General features: G+C 36.9%; 1 protein-coding gene across 10 annotated transcripts in view; it reads left to right on the forward strand.

Moving 5' to 3' along the window:
• The window catches only part of PAN3 (poly(A) specific ribonuclease subunit PAN3), a 121,225-nt gene that overhangs the window by 32,667 nt on the left and 66,258 nt on the right, over positions 1 to 22,300 (forward strand). For all 10 annotated transcript variants that reach the window (XM_081214966.1, XM_081214959.1, XM_081214957.1 and 7 more), the window contains one exon: positions 21,087 to 21,237. In XM_081214966.1, coding sequence (XP_081071092.1) covers positions 21,087 to 21,237 — 151 coding nt within the window. The remainder of the gene's footprint in view (positions 1 to 21,086; positions 21,238 to 22,300) is intronic.

Here is a 22,300-nt window from a genome sequence, read left to right on the forward strand (position 1 = left end):
TTTCATAGTATTTTTCTAAATATAAGGAAAAATAGGGAAATGGAGGGGGGTGGTCCACATAATCAAATACTTAAAATTTCCGTGGAAAGTTTGGGATATGTCCATTATGAATAAGAATTCATAATGGACATATCCTTTATGAAGGATGTTTACTGAATTTTTCTTTTTGAGATCAGGAGAGAGGTTTGATGTGGATTGTTAGAATTATTTTTCAGTTTTAAAAAGAAAGTCTGAAAATAAATTGGGCTCCAGTTATCTAAGGACAGATACAGGTGGAAGTGGAAGTGCATGTAGGTTGCAGGGGAAACACGAATGATGCAGAGGTACGGCCACTTGACCGCCCCCCGCTGTCCCCTGTATCTCAGGGGCAGTTTCAAGGTACTTCTCTTTAGCATAGCTTGAAAAAATCATTAGGTTTGTTTAAATAATATATGCTAGAATTATGCTTTATTTTTAATTAAAAAGCTAGTAACAGATTTGCATTCAGTGTGCTAAAGATTGAATTGATGCTATCTGAATCTAATATTTCAAATACTAATATTATTTTGTGTTTCAGATAGTTCAAATAGTTCTTTTTTAAGGATGTAAGGAATGCCTTATTAGCTTGATGTGACGTTGGAGGGGTAAGAATGCCTTACACTATCAGTCATGTGTTGAAGCATTGAAAAATACCCACCCGGTGTCCATTACTGTCTTTGTGGATTCCTAAGTTGGGTACCTGGTATTGTTTATTTAGAGCAAAGAGTATGTCAGTGCAATTTTCTTTTCTATTGGGGTTTTTATCTTTTTGTTGTATGAGAAAAGTAACTTATATAAGTCAATTCTGTACCTATGCTTTTTAGTTTTGTATTATGTTTACCTTCAAATATTTTAAAGATTTTTCACATATAAAAATTTTAAAGGATTGTGTAGCCAGATATATTAATCTTTCCTGTTTCATTTGTTTCCTTTCCTTTAAAGCTTAGGTCTTCTCAATCCTAAGGTTAGAAAAATATTTATCTATATTTTATTTTAGTGATTATAGCTATGTTTCTTAAATGGTTACCTTGTGCCACGCACTGTGCTAAGCTCTTTACATGTATTATCTCTTTTGGTCTCTTATGGGACGGTTGTTATTGTTAAATGAAGAAACATCTTCAGAGAAGCTAAGTAACTTTAAGGGTAAATGGTAGTCGGTGGAGGAGCAGAATTTTGAACCCATGTTTGTCAGGCTTCAGAATCTCTTCACTTCTGTGTAACATAGTTCTAGTTGTACTAGAGCTATGATTGATGTAATTGTCTAAATGGTTAGCTGAACTTCTGTAGGACAGCTTTTTTTGAGGATGAGAATGGGTACGTAGTTTTCCAGACATGGTCTATAGCTTATGCATAACAGTATTTGTAAGGTCAGTCTTTTTTCTTCATGATTCATCTTTTTTATTTTCTCAGTGATATTTAACTGCCTTTCTTTCTGGAACTTTAAATATTTGTTTACACTGATTTCTTTATCTTGACCTAACATCTTTTTGGAAAACAAATTTTGGAAAAACAAGTTTTTCCACTTCTGAAAACAAAACAAAAAACCCCAAGCAAACAACTAACAAAAACCTTAAAACAACAACAGAAACTTTCTCTGAAAGTTTCTACCTGGATCATTCATGATTGCATTTATTCTCTTCAGTGCTGGATTTCTTTCAAGAGCCTTATGATTCCCAGCCTTTTAGTACTTAATAATCTTTTTATTTATTTTCTACCAAGAATCTTGTGATATGGAAGAGTCTGTCTACTGAACACAGGACATTTGTAAAACAGTAATTCATGCTTTCATTCTAAAATATATAATATGCTAATTAGAGAATAAAAGAAATTTAATATTTTTCTTATATTGTGGAGGTAGCTTGGTGGAGGCTAAATTTATTTTTCATATGGCTGTTTGAAATGTTGATCATACCCATCTGGTCTCCATTACTACTTCTGTGGAGTTCCCACTTGGGGACCCTTGAAATAGATTCTAGTCTTTTCTCTGATTTCTTTTTTATTTTAATTTAATTTTATTTTATTTTATTTTATTTTTTTATTAGTTTCTGCTTTATAACAAAGTGAATCAGTCATACATATACATCTGTTCCCACATCCCTTCCCTCATGCATCTCCCTCCCTCCCACCCTCCCCATCCCACCCCTCCAGGCGGTCACAAAGCACCGAGCTGATCTCCCTGTGCTATGCAGCTATCTACCTTACGTTTGGTAGTGTATATATGTCCATGCCTCTCTTTCACTTTGTCACAGCTTCCCCTTCCCCTTCCCCATATCCTCAAGTCCATTCTCAAGTAGGTCTGTGTCTTTATTCCCGTTTTACCCCTAGGTTCTTCATGACATTTTTTTTTTTAATTCCGTATATATGTGTTAGCATACGGTATTTGTCTTTCTCTTTCTGACTTACTTCACTCAGTATGACAGACTCTAGGTCTATCCACCTCATTACAAATAGCTCAGTTTTCTCTGATTTCTTTACAACCCATTTATTCCTTCAGTGCTTAGAGTTTGGTGTTATCAAAAATTTTGCTGGAAACAAATCCCAAAGCTTGTCAGAGGTCTCCTGAATCACCAAATCCAACAGTTTTATCCAGTACTTAATACTGCTGACCACTTTTTTATTTGAAGCTCTTTCCTCATGCATTCTTGTTTGTTTGTTTGCTTGCCTATTTATTTATTTATTTATTATTGGCTGTGTTGTGTCTTCATTGCTGCGCGCGGGCTTTCTCTAGTTGTGGCGAGTGGGGGCTACTCTTTGTTGAGGTGCGTGGGCTTCTCATTGCAGTAGCTTCTCTTGTTGCAGAGCACGGGCTCTAGGCACGTGGGCTTCAGCAGTTGTGGCACACGGGCTTAGTAGTTGTGGCTTGTGGACTTTGGAGCACAGGCTCAGTAGTTGTGGCGCATGGGCTTAGTTGCTCCGCGGCATGTGAGATCTTCCCGGACCAGGGCTCAAACCCGTGTCCCCTGTGTTGGCAGGCGGATTCTTAACCACAGCGCCACCAGGGAAGTCCCCACCATGCATTCTTGACTCTGTTTCATCCCTGCTGTTTGTGAGCTCCTGTTCTTGGTTCACTTGTTCTTTGCTTTCCTGTGTATGCCTAAGATTCTTAAATTTTTATTTCTCTTAGAACTGTCTTCTCAGTTCAAGACCCAAATCTTTCATGCCTTCTGGTATCTTTGCATGTAGATGTATATCCCTCTATCACTACAAATTTGGCAAGTCTAGAACTCAGTGTAGTTTTCTCTTCTCCAAATCTACTGCTTCTTTTATATTCTCTTTATATTCCTTCTTTAGTTAATGGCTTTATCATCTTCCCAGTCACTGAGCGTACATAGCTTCATTTCTTCCCTGTCTTCTCCCATATTCTACCATTTATTATGAAAAGGAAACTGCTGAGGTTTGACTACCCATTAATTGAAAGATGATACATTGGACAATTTACATTTGCCATCATATTAAGGCTTTACCACAATAGTGACATATTATCCCCATTTGAAAAATATGGAAACTGCAATTTAGACAAGGTTTATTGTTCATAAGTGATAGAGCTGGGATTCTAGCCCAGATCTGTTAAGTTTTATATCCTGAGATTTTCCTGCTATATTGTCTGCCTCTAATCCTCATTCTTTAAAATTCCACGGTATCTTTTTATCCTTTCCTTTCCTTTCCTTTCCTTTTTCTTTCTTTTTGTTTTTAAACATAACTGACATATATACCCTCAGTGTATCTTCTGAATAATTTTTGTCAAATTCCTTCAGGATCTGTTCAGCCTTTCTAGGGCTATCTCTCTTTAACTGTCCACATGTACTAAATTCTAATCATATGGAATCTTTCATACCTCATATAATACGAAATACATTGTCAGTTCTCTGTACCTTTTTATCTCTGTACCATTGTTAATTGAGCCTAAAAAAACTTTCTTCCCTTTTCCTTTTTTTTAAAATTTATTTTTATTTAATTTTTTTTTTTTGGCTGCGTTGGGTCTTCGTTGCAGCATGTGGGTTTTCTCTAGTTGTGGCGAGCGGGGGCTACTGTTCTCTGCGGTGCACGGGCTTCTCATTGCTGTGGCTTCTCCTGTGGCGGAGCACAGCCTCTAAGCACGCGGGCTTCAGTAGTTGTGGCTCGCAGGCTCTATAGCGCAAGCTCAGTAGTTGTGGTGCACGGGTTCAGTAGTTGTGGCTCGCAAGCTCTAGAGTACAGCAGGCTCAGTAGTTGTGGCGCACGGGCTTAGTTGCTCCACAGCATGTGGGATCTTCCTGGACCAGGGCTCGAACCCGTGTCCCCTGCATTGGCAGGTGGATTCTTAACCACTGCGCCACCAGGGAAGTCCCCCCTTTCCTTTGAGAGTAGCTCAAATGCTACCTTTTCTGTAAATACCTGCTCAAACACCTCAAAGAAAAAAAAGTTTTTTTGTTTTTTTTTTTTACTCTTTTCACAATACTTAATGTTATTTCATTATGTCTTATATTGGTTGTTTACCTGTTTGTCTTTTCCAACTGAATTGTAAATATGTGTGACTAGGCATGTATTGTTTATTTTTGTACCCTTAAGGTATTTTGCTTGTCTCTAAATGTCATTGTTTAATTTTATTTTCTTAGGCAATATGTGAAATTTGTGGTAGTTTATTTTAAGAATTTTATATATTTTGAAAAATTGATCATAGGTTGTCTGGGATTTATAGCCATCATATATTACTGTTGTTTAGTTTAATTATCACAATTGATTTAGAAATAGGGTGGTGATTTCTTTTGAAATGTTAGAGGATCTTCTCTTTTTCTTTTTTAATTCAGAATTTAACATTGTAGAAATATTCTTGATATTTTTCGGTCTTCTGAGCCTGGTACTAGTCTTACTTCTTGACAGTGTTATTATGTGACAAAGCTCCTCTGTTTTGTATTTTTCTCATGGTCTCAGTCTAAACACCAAGCAGGTGGTAGATGGAAGGTCACCTGAAACTCTGCTTCAGCAGTTCTTTATTTCACTGAAGTGCAAGTTCACTTTCATCTTTCCTTAGTCTCTGCCCAGATGATTGCCCATTCCTCTGCCTGACCAATCTGCATGTGAATTCGAGATTTTACATTGGTTCTATGATTACGGTTCAAATGCCGTTCAGGATTGAACTATTTTATCACCTACCTTTTAGAATTACTGTGAGGATTCAAATTTCTGTTTGAATCTGTTATTTGTATAGTAGATATTAAATAAATGTCCATTCCTCCAGTTTGACCTCATCCCTCCTAAACTTGGTTTTTGTTTCTGTTTATTTAGGGTGCTGTCAGTTATTTATATTCAGATGTGCATGGCATTGTGGTATATATGGAAAGAGGCAGTGACATTAAGTGTCTCTTAGGGGCTCTCATTTTAATGCTGACTCATTTGAATAGTTTAAAAAATTACTTTAAAAATGCTTTTTTTGAAGGGATAACAATGTGTTCCCATCCTTCATGTAACAGTCAGATGTCAACTTGAATGAAAGGATGGGAAATGCATGGTTTTATAAACTTCTCAGAGTATTGCAGGTTAAGATGTACCTAAAAGTAATGACATGTTACATAAAGTCTTATTTATATATAAATATATATATATATATATATAAAAGACTTTATGTAACATGTAAGTCTCATTTTGTCTTAGACCTTTGGAAATAGTAGAGTTATGAATCATAAATTATTAGTATTACTGTTGTTTTAGTTTACCCCCAGAGTGATGTAAATGAATGATAACTGTTGGACTGTTGGGTGTATTAGGAGATTCATACTTGTTGACATCTCTTTTGATGGTGTTTTTCCCCTTGTGGTCTGATTAAATGGCATTTCTTATAAGTATTTAATTTGTAAGAATGCTCACATTAAAATCTTTTGGCCCACAAATTCTGCTGTGAATTCTAGTTGCTTGTTACTGTTACTTTTAAGATCCCAGGGAGGTTTTGGAAACTCACTGGATATGCTTCAGTCTTTAGTTACTTCCTGAATTTTGGTGTTATTTCAGGAGATTTCTAGTCTCTATGCCCCAGGAAATGAGATCCTTTGGGCTTTAGATGGAGTGGATTGGAATTTATAAGAGTGACGCTTCAGTCCATCTACTCAGAGTTCCTCAGGACTTTGAAAAGTTATAGAACTGTGGGGCAGCTAAAATGATATTACTATGTAAGTTCTGATTTCTCACCCACAGCCCATCCCAGATCCTCTTCTTTTCTCCTCTTCTCTGCAGCTGCTATTCTAAACCTTTACCATTGACCTCAGACCTGTTCATCCCCTCTGTCACTTTTGAGTAGTGACTTGTGTTCTTCAGAAGAGGGAAAAAAGAGGTCATTGAGAATGAATTGCTTCATATGTTGGCTTTCTAACTATGTACAACATTTTCACTTACACCCTTTCTCACTATTTTTCCTTTGGTTGCAGACAAACAGGTGTTCCTTTACTATATCCTTCAGAACCTGTCTTTAGTCCCACTAGCAATTTATTTCATTATTTATCCCTTTTCAGTTTTAAACAGTCTCTCCCTTGACATTGATGTCTTCTTCCTAGCTTGGTCTTCCAGTACCAAGGAGTGCTACATGAGGAAATATTCTGTGGTCAGTACATTTGGGAAACTGTGTGATACAATTTGAGAACTGCTTCCTACTTGTTGCTACTTTTTCACCTTTCATTCATCCCTTAATTCCCAGCGTTTTACCTTTCGCTTTCACCACTCTATTGGGACTCTTTTTCGGTAAGCTTACCTAACTACCAAAAGTCACAATTCTTACTTGACCTCTACTGCGTTTGACATTGTCGTCCATTCCTCTTTCCTTGAAACTATTGTTCTAGCTCTGAGACTGTTCTTTATTAGTCTCTTTCAGGGACCTCGTGTCCCTTGCCGTGCCCTCAGGAACTCTCCCAAGCTCTGTCCTTGACTCTTCTGTCTTTGCACGCAGTGCCCCTAGGTGATCTCACTTATCTTCATTACTTCAGCTACTCCCTAGTCACATTTGACTCCCAGATATATATATACATATATACACACACACACACACTACCTGCTTCTGAGCATCTTCATCTATATGGCGTAAGACTTTAAAAACTCAGTGTGTCTAAAATGAATACTATATCTTTTCCTTCAAACCTGTTCTTTCACTCACACACATCTGTACACACTTATTCACAGCTATATGCCCACTCTCTATCTTGGTTATTGATATCACCCAGTTGTGAGTTCTTCTTCATTCTTCCATCTTCCATATCTGCCACATTCTTTGGCCACTAAGATCTGTGATTGTGCTACTTCGGAATTCTCTTCACTTTTTTTTTTTTTTTTTTTTTTTTTTTTGCGGTACGTGGGCCTCTCACTGTTGTGGCCTCTCCCGTTGTGGAGCACAGGCTCCGGACACGCAGGCCCAGCGGCCATGGCTCACGGGCCCAGCCGCTCCGTGGCATGTGGGATCCTCCCGGACCAGGTCACGAACCCGTGTCCCCTGCATCGGTAGGCGGACTCTCAACCACTGCGCCACCAGGGAAGCCCTCTCTTCACTTTTAATGTTACCAAAGTACAGTTTAGGCTCACCTCCACTTCTTACCTGGACTATTACTATTGTAGTCTCTTACCTGGTTTCCTGCTTCTGGTCTTTTCATTCACACCACTACTTGGTTGATTTCTCATCTTTGTCATCTGTTCTCTGTCATTAGAATACACTCCAAGTCTCTTAGAGAGGCACCTTGGATGCCTGCTGCTGCAGACCTGCTGAACAATTTGCAGCACGAGGAAGAGTAGCGTGCTCTTCCTGCCTCTGCCTTTGAACATTCTCTTTGCTTGCTGTGCCCTTCTCTCTGCCTTGACTCAGCAAACTTGTCTTTTAGGATTCGATTCAAGCATATGGTCTTATGACCTAATTAGACAGCTTTAAGCATTTGTTCACTTTTCTGTAGCACTTCACATTGCTGTAATTAATGTGTATATAACTTACAGGCTAGCAGTGAATGGCACACTATAGGTAGTTAATATTTTTTTTTGATACATGGATGTTCTGAGCTCTTGGGAGTGTGGAATAGGGTTCAGGGTACATTCTGTACCTGTGAAATGCCAGCCTGTGAACTTCTAGAACGTAGTGCCTATGTGTCAAATATTGTGTTCTCCACAGAGCCTAGAACAGTGCCCAGCACATTGTCTTTTATTATTAGCTATTCAACTAGTTGAATGAATTAACCTGGATTAATGATTATCTGGTGAGATGAGTATTTGGCCAAATTTAGTCCTGAATTTAAGTTTTGTACATTTTCTTAAGTTTTCCTTTGGTATAATTTCATGATGTAAAATATCATTATGGAAAAATGTTTGAAAAATCTTAATATATGTTAAATTTTGTGGTTAAATGTGGCAGGATTCTTGGTTAGAGAGAATGCCTCCAAGTAAATATTACTATGCAACGTGACAAATAGATTTTACTGATATATAGTTATGGATAGAAGATGTACATAGGTATACAAGATAGTTATAGCTGTGTAAAGTAATCATTGCCTCTCTGGAATGTGGTGATGGCCTTGCTGTCTCCTGGACTACTCGTTAACTGACCTAAATGGATATTTTTGCTTCTTTTAGGGAGAGTAATATTTCTTCCCAACTTTATTGAGATACTGGGTTGGCCAAAAAATTCATTTTGGGTTTTTGCTTAACATCTTACAGAAAAACGAATTTTTTGGCCAACCCAATAATTGACACATAAATAGGAAGAGTAATATTAAGAATTAACGAATACCTCTGTGATGGTTAATGATTACTGTTATTGGAGAACTTTGACATGTGAATAACTTTTAATGGAAGAGCAAGCATTTCATCTGTTTTTTTTTTTAATTTATTTATTTTATTTTTGGCTGCGTTGGGTCTTCGTTGCTGCGCACGGGCTTTCTCTGGTTGCGGCGAGCAGGGGCTAGTCTTCGTTGCTGTGCGCGGGCTTCTCATTGCAGTGGCTTCTCATTGTGGAGCACAGGCTCTAGGGCACGCGAGCTTCAGTAGTTGTGGCCCACAGGCTCAGTTTTTGTGGCTCGCAGGCCCTAGAGCGCAGGCTCAGTAGTTGTGGCGCACGGGCTTAGTTGCTCCGCAGCATGTGGATCTTCCCGGACCAGGGCTTGAACCCGTGTCCCCTGCATTGGCAGGTGGATTCTTAACCACTGTGCCACCAGGGAAGCCCCTCTGTTTTTGTTTTTAAATGCCTTCTATCCTCCAGATACAGATTTTGCTTTTTTATATACATTGGTCCTACTCGTCTCAATTTGAATATTGCATATTCTCTGTGAATTCTTAATACCACTCCATTCAGTGATGATGATATGCAAAGAAAAGGGAGTAGTGTAAGTGGCTTCATAATTTACAAATCTTAACAAACTTTCTTAAAACTTTTTGTAAAAGTTACATATGCTTATTGAAAAAAATTCACATACTACAGAGAAGTACAAAGGAGGAAGCAAAAATGTCCCATTTCCTCACCTAGAGATAGAATCTTCTTTTAGTACTTCAGTGAGCATCTTTAGTTAGAATCCTTTTACACACTGGTGCACATGCACGTACACACATTCTCCCTCTGCCTCCCTCCCTGCCCAACCCGTTCTCTTAGGCATATGCACACCATTTTACAAAAAGCAATTTAGTATAATTGCTGTATTGTAGCCTAATTTTACTTTATTTTTTCTCAATAGTGGTATTGGCCTCTTTTCATGGTAAATAAAAATATATCAATTCACATGATTTTTTAATAGCTGCACACTATTGTATATACCATAATCCACATAACCAGATCCTTATTGATAGATATTTTAGTTATCCCTCCCCCCCACCACTTTAAAAAGTCATTTTAGGGCTTCCCTGGTGGCGCAGTGGTTGAGAGTCCGCCTGCCGATGCAGGGGACGCCGGTTCGTGCCCCAGTCTGGGAAGATCCCACATGCTGCGGAGCGGCTGGGCCCGTGAGCCATGGCTGCTGAGCCTGCACGTCCGGAGCCTGTGCTCCACAACGGGAGAGGCCACAACAGTGAGAGGCCCGCTTACCGCCAAAAAAAAAAAAAGTCATTTAAAAAAACTGTGCTAAATGGAATCTTTTCTACTTGGGTGATTTTCTTCTTAGCCTAAATTCCTAGATGTAGGAATACTAGGTCAAAGGATATGCTTGTTTTTCATTTTGATACATAGTATCAAACTATTCTCAAGAATAGTGTTACCCATTTCTGACAAACTTTATGAAAGATGAACTAATGAGCATCTTTGGAAGTTAATGTGCTTATAGTTTCACACTCTTATATAGAGAGAATGACTTTAAGCTGAGTTCATAGAAATTTTTTTGTTTAACTCTACCATAACATAAAGCTTATTACTAATTGATTTTCATCTGGCAGGTTCTGACATACACATGCCACTTTGCCCTTAAGATAGTCAGATTATTAGTAGGAGAACTTCTATTTAAAAGAACAATGGTGTGAATCTCTTGTAAACAGTAGTAGTCAACTTTCCTTCACTGTCCCCACCAATTTGAATCTGATTTATTTAAAGAATCATATTTCCTCTATTGGGTTGTTTTATCAGAAGGCCTAGTTTACTTCAGAAAATTTGTAAATTGTGATATTAGACTCATTTCACAATAGTAGTCGTGTTTTTTGTTGTTGTTGTTTTGGGGTTTTTTTAGTAGTAGTGTTATATGTTAACTTTTATAAGATGAAACTTGACTGGTCTTAAAATATTAAGTTTCTGAATAGCCCAGAAGTTGAGTATATTGTGATAAATTTTAAATTGACTGTATTTGGATATGCTTGAAATCTGGAGAAATAACAACCCATTAAGGCAAAAAAAAAAAAAAACATGTAGAAATATGAATTTGGAGGTTCTGGTTAGCCATTTGACTTCTCCTTTCTGTCTCACCCTGTTCCTCTTTATTCTGTGTTATTTATGAACACTGAAGACGAGTAAAAATCGCTCTGAATAGTGCTGCTCTTTATGTCTGTAAGTCTCATCTTTTTACGCCTTTTTAGATAATTTTATCAAGGCAAAATTCTTGCCTATTCCTGCCTTTCTCCTTCATTATCAGTATCCTCTCTTCCACCTTACCAAATAATTCACTGCTCTCTGCCCTTGCCAAGACTCAGACACACAGAGACATACATACAACCCTCTACCTTGAGCATGAATCTTTTGAATTAGTCCAAAACTAGGCCCCTTTGTCACTCTAAAGAGAGAAGAATAGTAGTGAAGATGGGAGATTGGAGTCATACGTTCTGGAAAAAAGTAGATATGGCTAAGGTTAGTATCCACATTTTATCTCTCTCTCTTTTTTAATGATTTAATTCAGTCAAGGACAGTGGAGACTTGACCTGATCAGTCTTTGGATTTCAGCAATTAAGTCATTAAATAAAACTTTCCTTCTCTTTCTTCCCATTTTCCTCTCCTTTTTCTCCTCCTCCTTCTCTTTTTCTGCTTCTCTCTCTTTCTTTTATCCTGGCTGAAAGTAGAAGATGGATTTGAGTTGTGCAAGACTTGAGTCAAGTTGGTCTGTTGGGATGATGGTAGCCTAGTCTAGGGCACTGACAATGACATGAGTAGAAGTAGTTGAATTTGAGAAATATTTAAGATGTAGAATAGACTCCATGACTTGATGCTGACTTGATGCTTCAAAGATAACTGCATTATCAGAAAGATAGTTGTGACATAATTTATCTGTTTAGGAAAGAGATTGTATAGAAAGCACAACAAAACTTGAAAAACCAGCTTTATAGGGAAGTAATTGATTTGCTCATAAATAGTTTGAATTAATAGTTGCAAAACACCTGTTTACTAGTGGGTGTCTGATCTAGCCAAAACAAGGAGTTGGCTAAATTTTATATATTTATAACTTAAGCTCAAATTAGGAATACCTTATGTTTGGAAAACATCACCACGAAATTTGTCTTCTGGCCAAGATGGAAGAACAGGGATTAGACTTACCCTCCCTCCAGAAACAGCTAAAAAACTGACCAAAATATATGAAACAAGTTTTCAAGACATTAGATATCAGGCTGTGAAAGACAATGATCCCTGATAGATGGGAAACAAATGAGGTGAGCTCCCCATGATTACCTTAGCTCACTGTTCGGTGGGGGGAGTTTCTGAGCCTGGTGCCTGGAGTGGGAACTTGGGTGGAGCCTAGTGATCTATCTAATTAGGGAGACCAAACTGGAAGTTTACAGAGGCCAAGCCGGATATAGCTCACAAAAAAAGTACTGGAGAGGAGAGAGCTCATACATAGAACTTTGGACACTTACAGAGATTCTCCTTGCATCTTCAGCTGAGTACTTATCAGAGGCTATGAGTGAGGAGGTCACTTGAACTGGAAAAAGAGATTCCTGAGAAGATTACAGGAAGTAATTCTCAGAGCTCACACAAGGCCAAGAATAGTTCCTATTCCCACAAGCCAACATGGAAAGCATCATAATTCATGAAGCATTAAGTAGGGTGATGGGAAGTCTTTTGCCTCCGTAGTGGGTCCAGATTAGCCTTAGAATAAATGCTGCCCTAGTCTTAACTAATAAAGCTTAAAAGCAAGACCTGAAAGAATCAGACTAATTTTTAATCAGTTTAATGACAATGGAGAACAAAGCTCAAGAATATTTATAGCAATAAAAATATATCTAGGACTTCCCTGGTGGCACAGTGGTTAACAATCTGCCTACCAAGGCAGGGGATACGGGTTCAAGTCCAGGAAGATCCCACATGCTGCGGAGCACCGAAGCCCGTGCGCCACAACTACTGAGCCTGCGCTCTAGAGCCTGTGCGCCACAACTACTGAAGCCTGCACACCTAGAGCCTGTGCTCCACAAGAGAAGCCACCGCGGTGAGAAGCCTGAGCACTGCAACAAAGAATAGCCCCCACTCGCCGCAGCTAGAGAAAGCCTATGTGCAGCAGCGAAGACCCAACGCAGCCAAAAATAAATAAAAAGTAAATAAATTTATTAAAAATAAAAAAAAACACAAGGCATTCTTAAATATATATATATATATCTCCAGCACCCAAAAAGATGAAAGTGACGATATTTGGCATTTGATCAAAAATTACCAGCCATGCAAAGAAGTAGGAAAATATGACCCATAAGGAGAAGAAATGTAATCAATTATAATACATAAATAGTATACAAGAACATCAAAAGAGTTATTATAACAATATTCCATGTGTTCAGGAAACTAGGGGAAAGATTAAACATGTTAGTGTAGACAAGGAAGACCTATTAAAAAATCCAAATCAAACTTCTAAAATTTAAAACTACTTTGTCTGAAATGAAAAGTATTGGATGGGATTAATGACAGATTAGACATTGCATCAGAAAAGATTAGTGGACTTGAAGACATAGTGATAGAAACTATCCAAAAAATAGAGAAAAAGTGAGCCATGGGATAACTTGAAGCAGCCTAACACACTTGTATTTTTAGTCACTGAAGCAGGGTGGGGGAAGGCACACAGAAAAAGTATTTTAAGAAACAGTGGGCAAATATCTTCCAAATTGGATGAAAACTGTAAGCCCCACAGATCCAGGAGCTCAATGAAAACAAGCACGAAGGAAACATGGTGGGGAAAAAACTGCACCAAGGCACACCAGATAAACAGCCCGAGGGAAAAATATTCATTTTTGAGGAACGAAGATGTAAGTGATAGCATATTTCTTGTTGGAAACAGTACAAGCCAGAGGCAGTGTAACAATAACTTTAAAATATAGGAAGAGAAAAAAAATGTCAACTTAGAATTCCGTTCTTTGGAAAAATGCAAGAATGTAATCCATTGAGTGCATTTAAAGACTTGTGAAATTTTGAATAAAATGTGCAGTTTAGTTAAACTTACTGCACCAGTGTTAATTTTATGGTTTTGAAAATATACTCTAGTTATGTAAGATGATATCTTTGGGGAAAGATGGTGAAGGATACTACTACTTGTGAATTTTAAATTACTTCAAAATTATATATTTTTTAAAAAGCAAAATAAACACCTTTTTAAACATACAAGAGTTGAAAGGATTCACCTGCAGTATATGTGTACTTAATAGATATTAAAGAAAGTACTTCAGGCAGAAGGAAGAAAATACCTTATGGATCTACACAAAGAAATGAAGAACACTGGAAACAGTAACTACATGAGTAAATATAAGAAACCTTCCCCCTTGTTCTGTAAGTCTCTTTGAAAGATAGTTGACTGTTGAAAGCAAAAACGGTGATAGTGTGTTGTTGGGTTTATAGCATATGTAGAAATAAAATATATGATGATAATAGCACAAAGTCTGGGAGGGGAGAAATGGAAGTATAACATTGTGAGCTTGTTACACTCTATGTGAAGTAGTTTAAAATTCAGTGATAGTTGGTGTTATGGACTGAATTGTGTCTTCCCCAAATTCATTAAAAAAAAAAAAGACTGTATATGTAAGTGAGCTTTTAAAGATTTAATTAAGGCTAAATGTGGTTGTAAGGATGGACGCTAATCCAATATGATTGGTGTCCTTAGAAGAAGATGAAGAAATACCAGGGTTGCACACACACACAGAGAAAAGGCCTGTTGCTATGAGGACACAGTAAGGGGATGGCTTTCTGCAAGCCAAGGAGAGAGGCCTCAGGAGAAACCAGCCCTCTTGGCTCGTTGATCTTGGGTTCTCACCTTCTAGAACTGTGAGAAAATATGTTTCCATTGTTTAAGCCAGGGGTCCTCAACCCCTGGGCTGCGGAACCGTATTGGTCTGCCGCCTGTTGGGTCCCAGGCCTCACAGCAGGAGGTGAGCAGCGGACAAGCGAGCGAAGCTTCATCTGCTGCTGCCCATTGCTCACATTACCTCCTGAATCATCCCCCTGCCTCCCCCTGTCTGTGGAAGAATTGTCTTCCACATTACCGGTCCCTGGTGCCAAAAAGTTTGGGGACCGCTGGTTTAAGCCACTCAGTGTGGTATTTTATTATGGCTCTAGCAGACTAAGATAGTCAGTGATAAGTTAAATATACGTACTGTAAAACCTAAGGTAATCACTACAGTAACGGAACAGAGAGAGTTATAGCTAACAAGCCAAGAGAGGAGGTAAAATGAAAATTTAAAAAATCATTTAATCCCAGAGAAGGCAGAAAACAGAAAAGGAGACCAAAGAACAGGTGGAAGAAATGGAAAATAAGTAACAACATGGTAGATAGATTTAAACCTGAACTTATCACATTAAATATAAGTCCTCTAGACATCCTAATAAAAAGGCAGAGATTTTCAAATTGGATTAAAGAAAAAGAGCAAACGCTAACTATATGAAGCTGACAAGAAACCTGCTTTAAACATAAACACGAAAATAGATTAGAAGTTATACCATGCACTAGTCAAAAGAAAGCTGGCATAGCTATATTCATGTTAGAAAAAGTAGATTTCAGAGCAGAGAATATTACCAGGAATACAGAAGGTCATTTGATAAAGGGGACAGTTCATTAGGAGCATAGATATGCCATTTTTAAATGTTTATGCACCTAAAAACAGAGTTAAAATATATGAGACAAAAGCTAGTAGAATTGCAAGGAGAAATAGTCGGTGATACGGATTTCAGTACTCCTCTCTCAATAATAGAAGAGGAAGAAAATCAGTAAGGAGATGGGAGGCCTGAGCAGCTCTGGTAGTTTACTCGTAGAGCCCTGTGCCCCACAGCAACCACATGAATACTCTTTTCAAGTTCACATAGAAATTGGTCACCAAGACAGACCAATTCTGGGTCTTGAAAGAAGTCTCAATAAATTTAAAAGGGTACAAGTCATAGAAATGTGTTCTCCGACCACAAGAGAATTAAATTAGAAACCAGTAACAGATCTTTGGAGAATCCTCAAGTATTCAGAGACTGAATAACACACTTTTGACTTACTCATGTGTCAAAGAGGGATTAGAAAGGGAGACTTAAAAGTATTTTGAACTGAATGAAAATGAAACATGCCAACAGTTGTGGGATGCCACTAAATCATTAATCAGAGGGAAATTTGTAGCACTAAATGCCTGTATTAGAAAAGGAGAAAAGTTCCCAAATCAGTGATCTCAGCTTCTATCTTAAGAACCTAGAAAAAGAAGAACAAATTAAACCTAAAGAAAGCATAAGAAGGATGAATCTTAATGATGCAAAGTGAAAGAAGCTAGTAAAGAACCCAGCACCTACATATGTATGTAAGATTCATTTATATTAAATTCTAGAAAATACAGACTAGTGTATAGTGACAAAAAGCTTATTGGTGGTTGCCTGGAGTCCAAAGCAGTGGAGCAGAGAGGAACAGGAGGGAGGGATTTCATTCAGGCCTGTGGAAACTTCTGGGCATGAGGAATGCAGTCATTTTCTTGATTTGGGTAGTGGTTTCATGGTGGTCTACCTATGTCAAGAGTTATCAAAGCTTACATTTAAATATGTACAGTTTATTATATGTCAATTATATCTAGATAAAGCTGTTCAGAAAAATTTACCAGGTCATTCACGTTCATTCAGAGAGTAGAAAGATTACTGATAGCAGCTTATGAAGCTATTAAGAGGTAAAGCAAGTTGAGCTCATTACAAGGAGCTTTACTAAGGAGGGTATTGTATGGTTTTATGAGGTTACTGTGTGAATTTAAAAAGCCTGACCAATATTCAGGAATAGCAGTGATTCCTCAGTCATTTGTCACATTACCTTAAGACAACCTTCTTTTTCTTACAGACCTTTTGGCATATTTGCAATGAAATATTACATAATATTTTGTGTTGTGTTTTTATTCAGTATAAACCTCTTCCTGTCATTCTACCTAATTAAAAATTAATGGCTGAACTTTTTATTTTGTTTCACTGTTTATTAAATTAGTCCCTTAATTTATGGCACTAATTTATTGTGTTCTTAATAAGTACTCTTGATTGTAGTGGAGTCCAGCAGAGTATTAAATTCTGAATTAGACTTTAAAAGTAACAGTTTCCAAGAAATAATATGATAGTAGAAAAGCTTAAAGTTGTATTAATCTTGAGCTAGAAACCTCATCAGAAAATTACTTCATTTGTGAAAAAAAAAAACCTTTATCAGTCATTGGTAAAATAGGAAACACTATCATTTTGGTTGGTTGGGATGCCTGAATTGAAACATTAATTATTATTTAATTTAAAATATAATGATAATAATTACAACAGTGCTTTTTAAGCTAAAGGCCAGGACTCTTGACTTAGTATATTTCTTTCTGGAGAGTACAGGTAGGAATCATATCCAAATGTTGGGGGATGATGTCGGTTTGAAGAACTCACTAAATAAAATGCACTTGGTTCTTTTGGTTGTGAGAGTTGTGGTGTAAATTTAAGTGTGTGAGAACCTAAAACTCTTTTTATTGATAACTTCTCACAGAGTGAATGTCTGCTGTTTGACATAAACATTGATTTTCTTCCCAAATGTACATTTAAAGCTGTTTCAGATATGAATGACAATTAGGACTTAAAGTATGAATAGAGGGCTTCCCTGGTGACACAGTGGTTAAGAATCTGCCTGCCAATGCAGGGGACACGGGTTCGAGCCCTGGTCTGGGAAGATCCCACATGCTGCGGAGCAACTAAGCCCGTGCGCCACAACTACTGAGCCTGCGCTCTAGAGCTTGCGAGCCACAACTACTGAAGCCTGCAGGCCTACAGCCCGTGCTTCGCAACAAGAGAAGCCACCACAATGAGAAGCCCGCGCACCACAACGAAGACTAGCCCGCACTCCCCGCAACTAGAGAAAGCCTGCGCACAGCAACAAAGACCCAACGCAGCCCAAAATAAACAAATAAAAATAAATTAAATAAATAAAGTATGAATAGAAATTAGAAATTATGAATAGAAATATAATTATATGTATGTTAGAAAACCCACAAATTTAATATTATAGGAACATATTTAGAGAGTTATAATGGGCTTATCTAAGTCACAGGGTGGGAGTAATAAAACTTTGGTGTTCTTTTTCACTATTCCTTTTCTCATTTATTGCATTCTCTTTAGTGTTGTTGAAGTTAGACAAATTTATATAACCCGAGTCCTTGACTCTTCTTTCTAGATGTAACCTTCGCCTCCTAAAACTAAAATATAGTTTATTTTCTTTTTCTTTTTTAAAAAACTTAATTTATTTTTGGCTGTGTTGGGTCTTCTTTGCTGTGCATGGGCTTTCTCTAGTTGCGACGAGCAGGGGCTACTCTTGCGGTGCGCAGGCTTCTCGTTGCGGTGGCTTCTCTTGTAGCGGAGCATGGGCTCTAGGCGTGCAGGCTTCAGTAGTTGTGGCTTGTGGGCTCTAGAGCGCAGGCTCAGTAGTTGTGACTCACGGGCTATAGAGCACAGGCTCAGTAGTTGGACGCATGGACTTAGTTGCTCTGTGGCAAGTGCGATCTTCCCGGGCCAGGGCTCAAAGCTGTGTTCTCTGCATTGGCAGGCAGATTCTTAACCACTGTGACAGCAGGGAAGTCCCAATCGTTTATTTTCTGATGAACAGAGATGTCATTTTAATGTGATACTGGTTTTAGTTACCAGTTTTGCCTTATCTATCTCTAAAAAAGTATTCTTTTAACATGTTAAAGGTGTGTGCCTATGCTATTTTGTTGCTTTATAAAACCCTTATATATGTTACAAACCAGTTATATTAAAGTGGTTTTAAGAATGCATCTTTTTATTATAGTTCTTATTTTAACTAATTTTATCATGAGAAAGTATTCTCATTATTATAATTTCTCATTATTTAAGTATTTTTAATAGTTCTCTAATCTGGTTAGAGGAATTTATATTAACTGTTAATAATATTAGCGCTACTCACTTATTCCTAGAATTTGTTTTTTGTGTTATACCTACTATGTGATTCTTTTTTCTGCCATTTAAATTCTTTAACCTTTTCTCTCATCTCAAATAAACTCATCTGAAATAAAACAAACTCTCTAACCACCCAGTCAGGGGAAATGCCTTGCCGTCTTAAATCAGGAAAAAAATGGAGGGAGGGGTTTAGGCCCTTCTTTTCACTTCTTAATTAAAATTCATTGCTGGTAGGTTTTTTGGATCTGTGGTTGTTGAGTCCCTAAAAGTTGCAGTTCAGTGTATACATTTTCATAGTTAATTTTAATAACTTCCATCATAATAAATTTGAAGGACCTTTATAATGTGTTATAATGGCATTTTATATATAATTTATTTGGGGGAGGTAGAATAGATTTCCCCCTCCTTTTTCTCCTTTATAGGATCCCTTAAAAATAGTCTTTCAGACTAATTTAAAATAGATTTGATTTAGAGAAACTCAGCTTTGAAATCAAAAGTCTCTTATTCAAGGTAAATGTAAGGTATAAATGAAATGGAAACTGGGTGATACTTGTTTCTCGGGATTAGATTAGATTAATTTCTTTGTCTAAATTTGCTGTCTCTTAGTAATGTTGTAATCCTGAAGTGTCTCCATCTTTCCTAGGCGTTTTGAACTCTTTTACCAAGTTATCTGATTGCATTTTGAATTCTTTTACCAAGTTATCTGATTGATTTTATCTTGACTTTCATCTTCTAAAACAGATTCAGCATTAACTAGTACACACTGATTTAGCTCTGAAGTGATCCTCTTGGTAACCTTTTGTTCTTTTATAACTAGGGATTACTACGTCAATAAAATGCGTTAGCTTATTTTCTACTCCAGAAATTAAGGAATTGGCCGTACTTTTAAAGAAGATGCCAGTGTTTTAAATTTGGAAGGTTTTAAAATAGACACATAAGTGACAGAAGAGGCCTTTTTTTTTTTCTCTTTGGAAAATATGTTTTGGTTCAGGCCTGATTCTTTTTTTTCTTCAGAATTTTATGTCTTAGATATGGCAGTAAAAGAGGTTCTCTGTACATCTAGTATATTGTAGTTAAGCACAGGTTAACATTTTTTCTATATTTTATTACTTTGCATTTAATTTTAGCTGGAACGTAACTAGTAAAATATCATTTGTTTTAGAGTTTAAAATGAGGTTAGCCTCTTGACTTGCTATTTTCCAAATTTAGTATTTTGAACTCTAACCTAGGAGTTTAAAATGTCATTCATATCAAGTAGGGAAGTTGTTCTTGGATTGTACAGTAATTAGTCCATCTTTTTATTTGATGCCTTCTATGGAAATATTTTTCCATTTTAATGATCAGTTCTAAAATACCTCAAGTGATTAACTTTTTTGCATCATGATTCAGTGTATTTTAAACTTAGCTTATATATATACAGAAAATGTGGGCTGAAGTATGAACATACTAAATTATCTCTTTGGTCGACCCTTTTGGAAGTTGAATTCAAATATCAATGTGTTGAATCTTCGTTATACTTAAGCATGTAGGTCACAATTTCAGAAAAATATTTAGGATATTCATTTTTTCCACATGGACAAAATATGGACCATTTGTGAAATTGAATTGCAGTCTTGTAACGTGCTAGTCATTCTTAAAGGCAAAGGTACCATGCCACTTGACTAGATAAAAGGTGGCATTGTACAACTGGGAGGAAATTTTTTTCATGTAATCTCATAGTAAAATGTTTTTTAATATAACAAGTTACATGAATACTTAGCAGACATTGGAGCCTCTATTATGTTTTTCTTATATCTTGAGCCCTCTCGTGTGTTTGCCTTGTTTTTAAGTGCTTTTCTTGTCTTTACTGTTATTTAAATACTTGGTATCATATTATTGGGGAAATGTCTTAAGTGCTTATAAAGAAGGAAGTGATTAATTTTGGAATAAAGGCAGTTTTGACCTTTATCCTGGTAGAAGTGGTTTAAAGACATTAAATTTGAAACTTGTTGGCTCAGTTTTGAGGCAGTTTCAGCCTCCCAGTTCTCTAAAATGTGTTAGGATAGTTTGGTAATGATGTATATTTGACAATAAAGGCAAATATGCATGTTCTGAAGTTAAATTCTGCAAATGAAATGATTAAAACCCTCAAATTTGATGAAAATTTTTCTTCAAGAAATTTAATTATCCCACCCCAAAATATGAAAACTAAAGAACACTGTAATTCCTTTCAATAAAATATTTTACTCAGTAAATAGAGCAGTGTGGAATAATGCCTAGTAGATTCAGTGTCTTTTGGGGCTTAAAATGTGTTAACTTACTATATTTGATTTTTAAATAGACACCAAATCCTACTGCAAGCGAGTTTATTCCCAAAGGAGGATCAACCTCCAGGCTCAGTAACGCGTCCCAGGCACATGCGTCTGCCTTCTCTCAAGTGTTCTCTCACCCATCCATGGGGACTCCTGCTGCTGCTGCTGGATTAGCCCCAGGTAAGTTGAGTAACTGTTTCCAGTGAGTTCCAGATAGCAAGTCTCTAAGCACATTTGCTGGTAGTTTACCAGACCTGAAATTGTATTCTTCAGTGAGTCATATTTGAACACATTATGAGTTTTATGTTCTAGGTTTTGGTACCATAGTCCAAATGTGTAGTTGAAAATTTTAAAGCAAAATTTAAATATGAGCAAAAATTAAATATAAGGATGTTTAAAAGCACACAAAAATAAATTTAAAGGAGAAAATGGTTATTGAGAAAATAAGTCTATCTGGGCCATAGTATTTCCTTATTTTTTAAAGTTCATGATAATGCTCTTTCACTCAAAAACTTCTGTAAGAGCGTCAAGGTCCTCCTTTTGAAATAAATTTCTAAAAAATAATTTATATCATTTTAAATAAAAGTTTAGATGTATTGCCTTCCAGGTGGTTGATTATAAATCTGTAGCGGTAATTCAAATTGGGTAAAGTATTATAAACAATGGTAGGAAAGAAATATGAAATATTAGGGGTCATTGAGGTAGGGAAGACAGTACATCTCAACACCTTCTTCCAAGTTTACCCAAAATGGCAGAAGAAGAATTTGAAGAAATGCACTTATACCTCAGGGATCCTGAGGCATAGTTCACAGTAACCGTTTGAGAACCCTATCTTCTTAGAAGGTCCCCTCTTTTATCTAAAAATTCATGCAGATTTTGTATTCTGCTTTCTAACATAAGCACATAGCAAAATATGAAAGTTTTCTTAGATCATTAACGTCACCCATTCCTACTGCTGTGTACCTTAATTAGACAAGTAATGTATGCAGAATTATATTGAATTCATAGTAAGTGCTGAGCAGGTTGTCTTGTGTCAGTGAAATGGTTGAGCTACCCACCCAGATTATGTTTCTGGAACCTATACTGGAAAATCATCACTTGGTCCTGAATGTTTAAAAAAACAGAAACAAAAGGAAATTTATATACATTAAATGAAGCCAAAAGATCTGTCTAGATCAGCCTGGAACTAGTACTGCCTCCAGGGCTTAATCTAATCAGTAATGGTGATAAATCATTGGTTTTG

Source organism: Mesoplodon bidens (genome assembly GCF_964165515.1).
Source record: "Mesoplodon bidens genome assembly, chromosome: 17".
NCBI lineage: Eukaryota > Metazoa > Chordata > Mammalia > Artiodactyla > Ziphiidae > Mesoplodon > Mesoplodon bidens.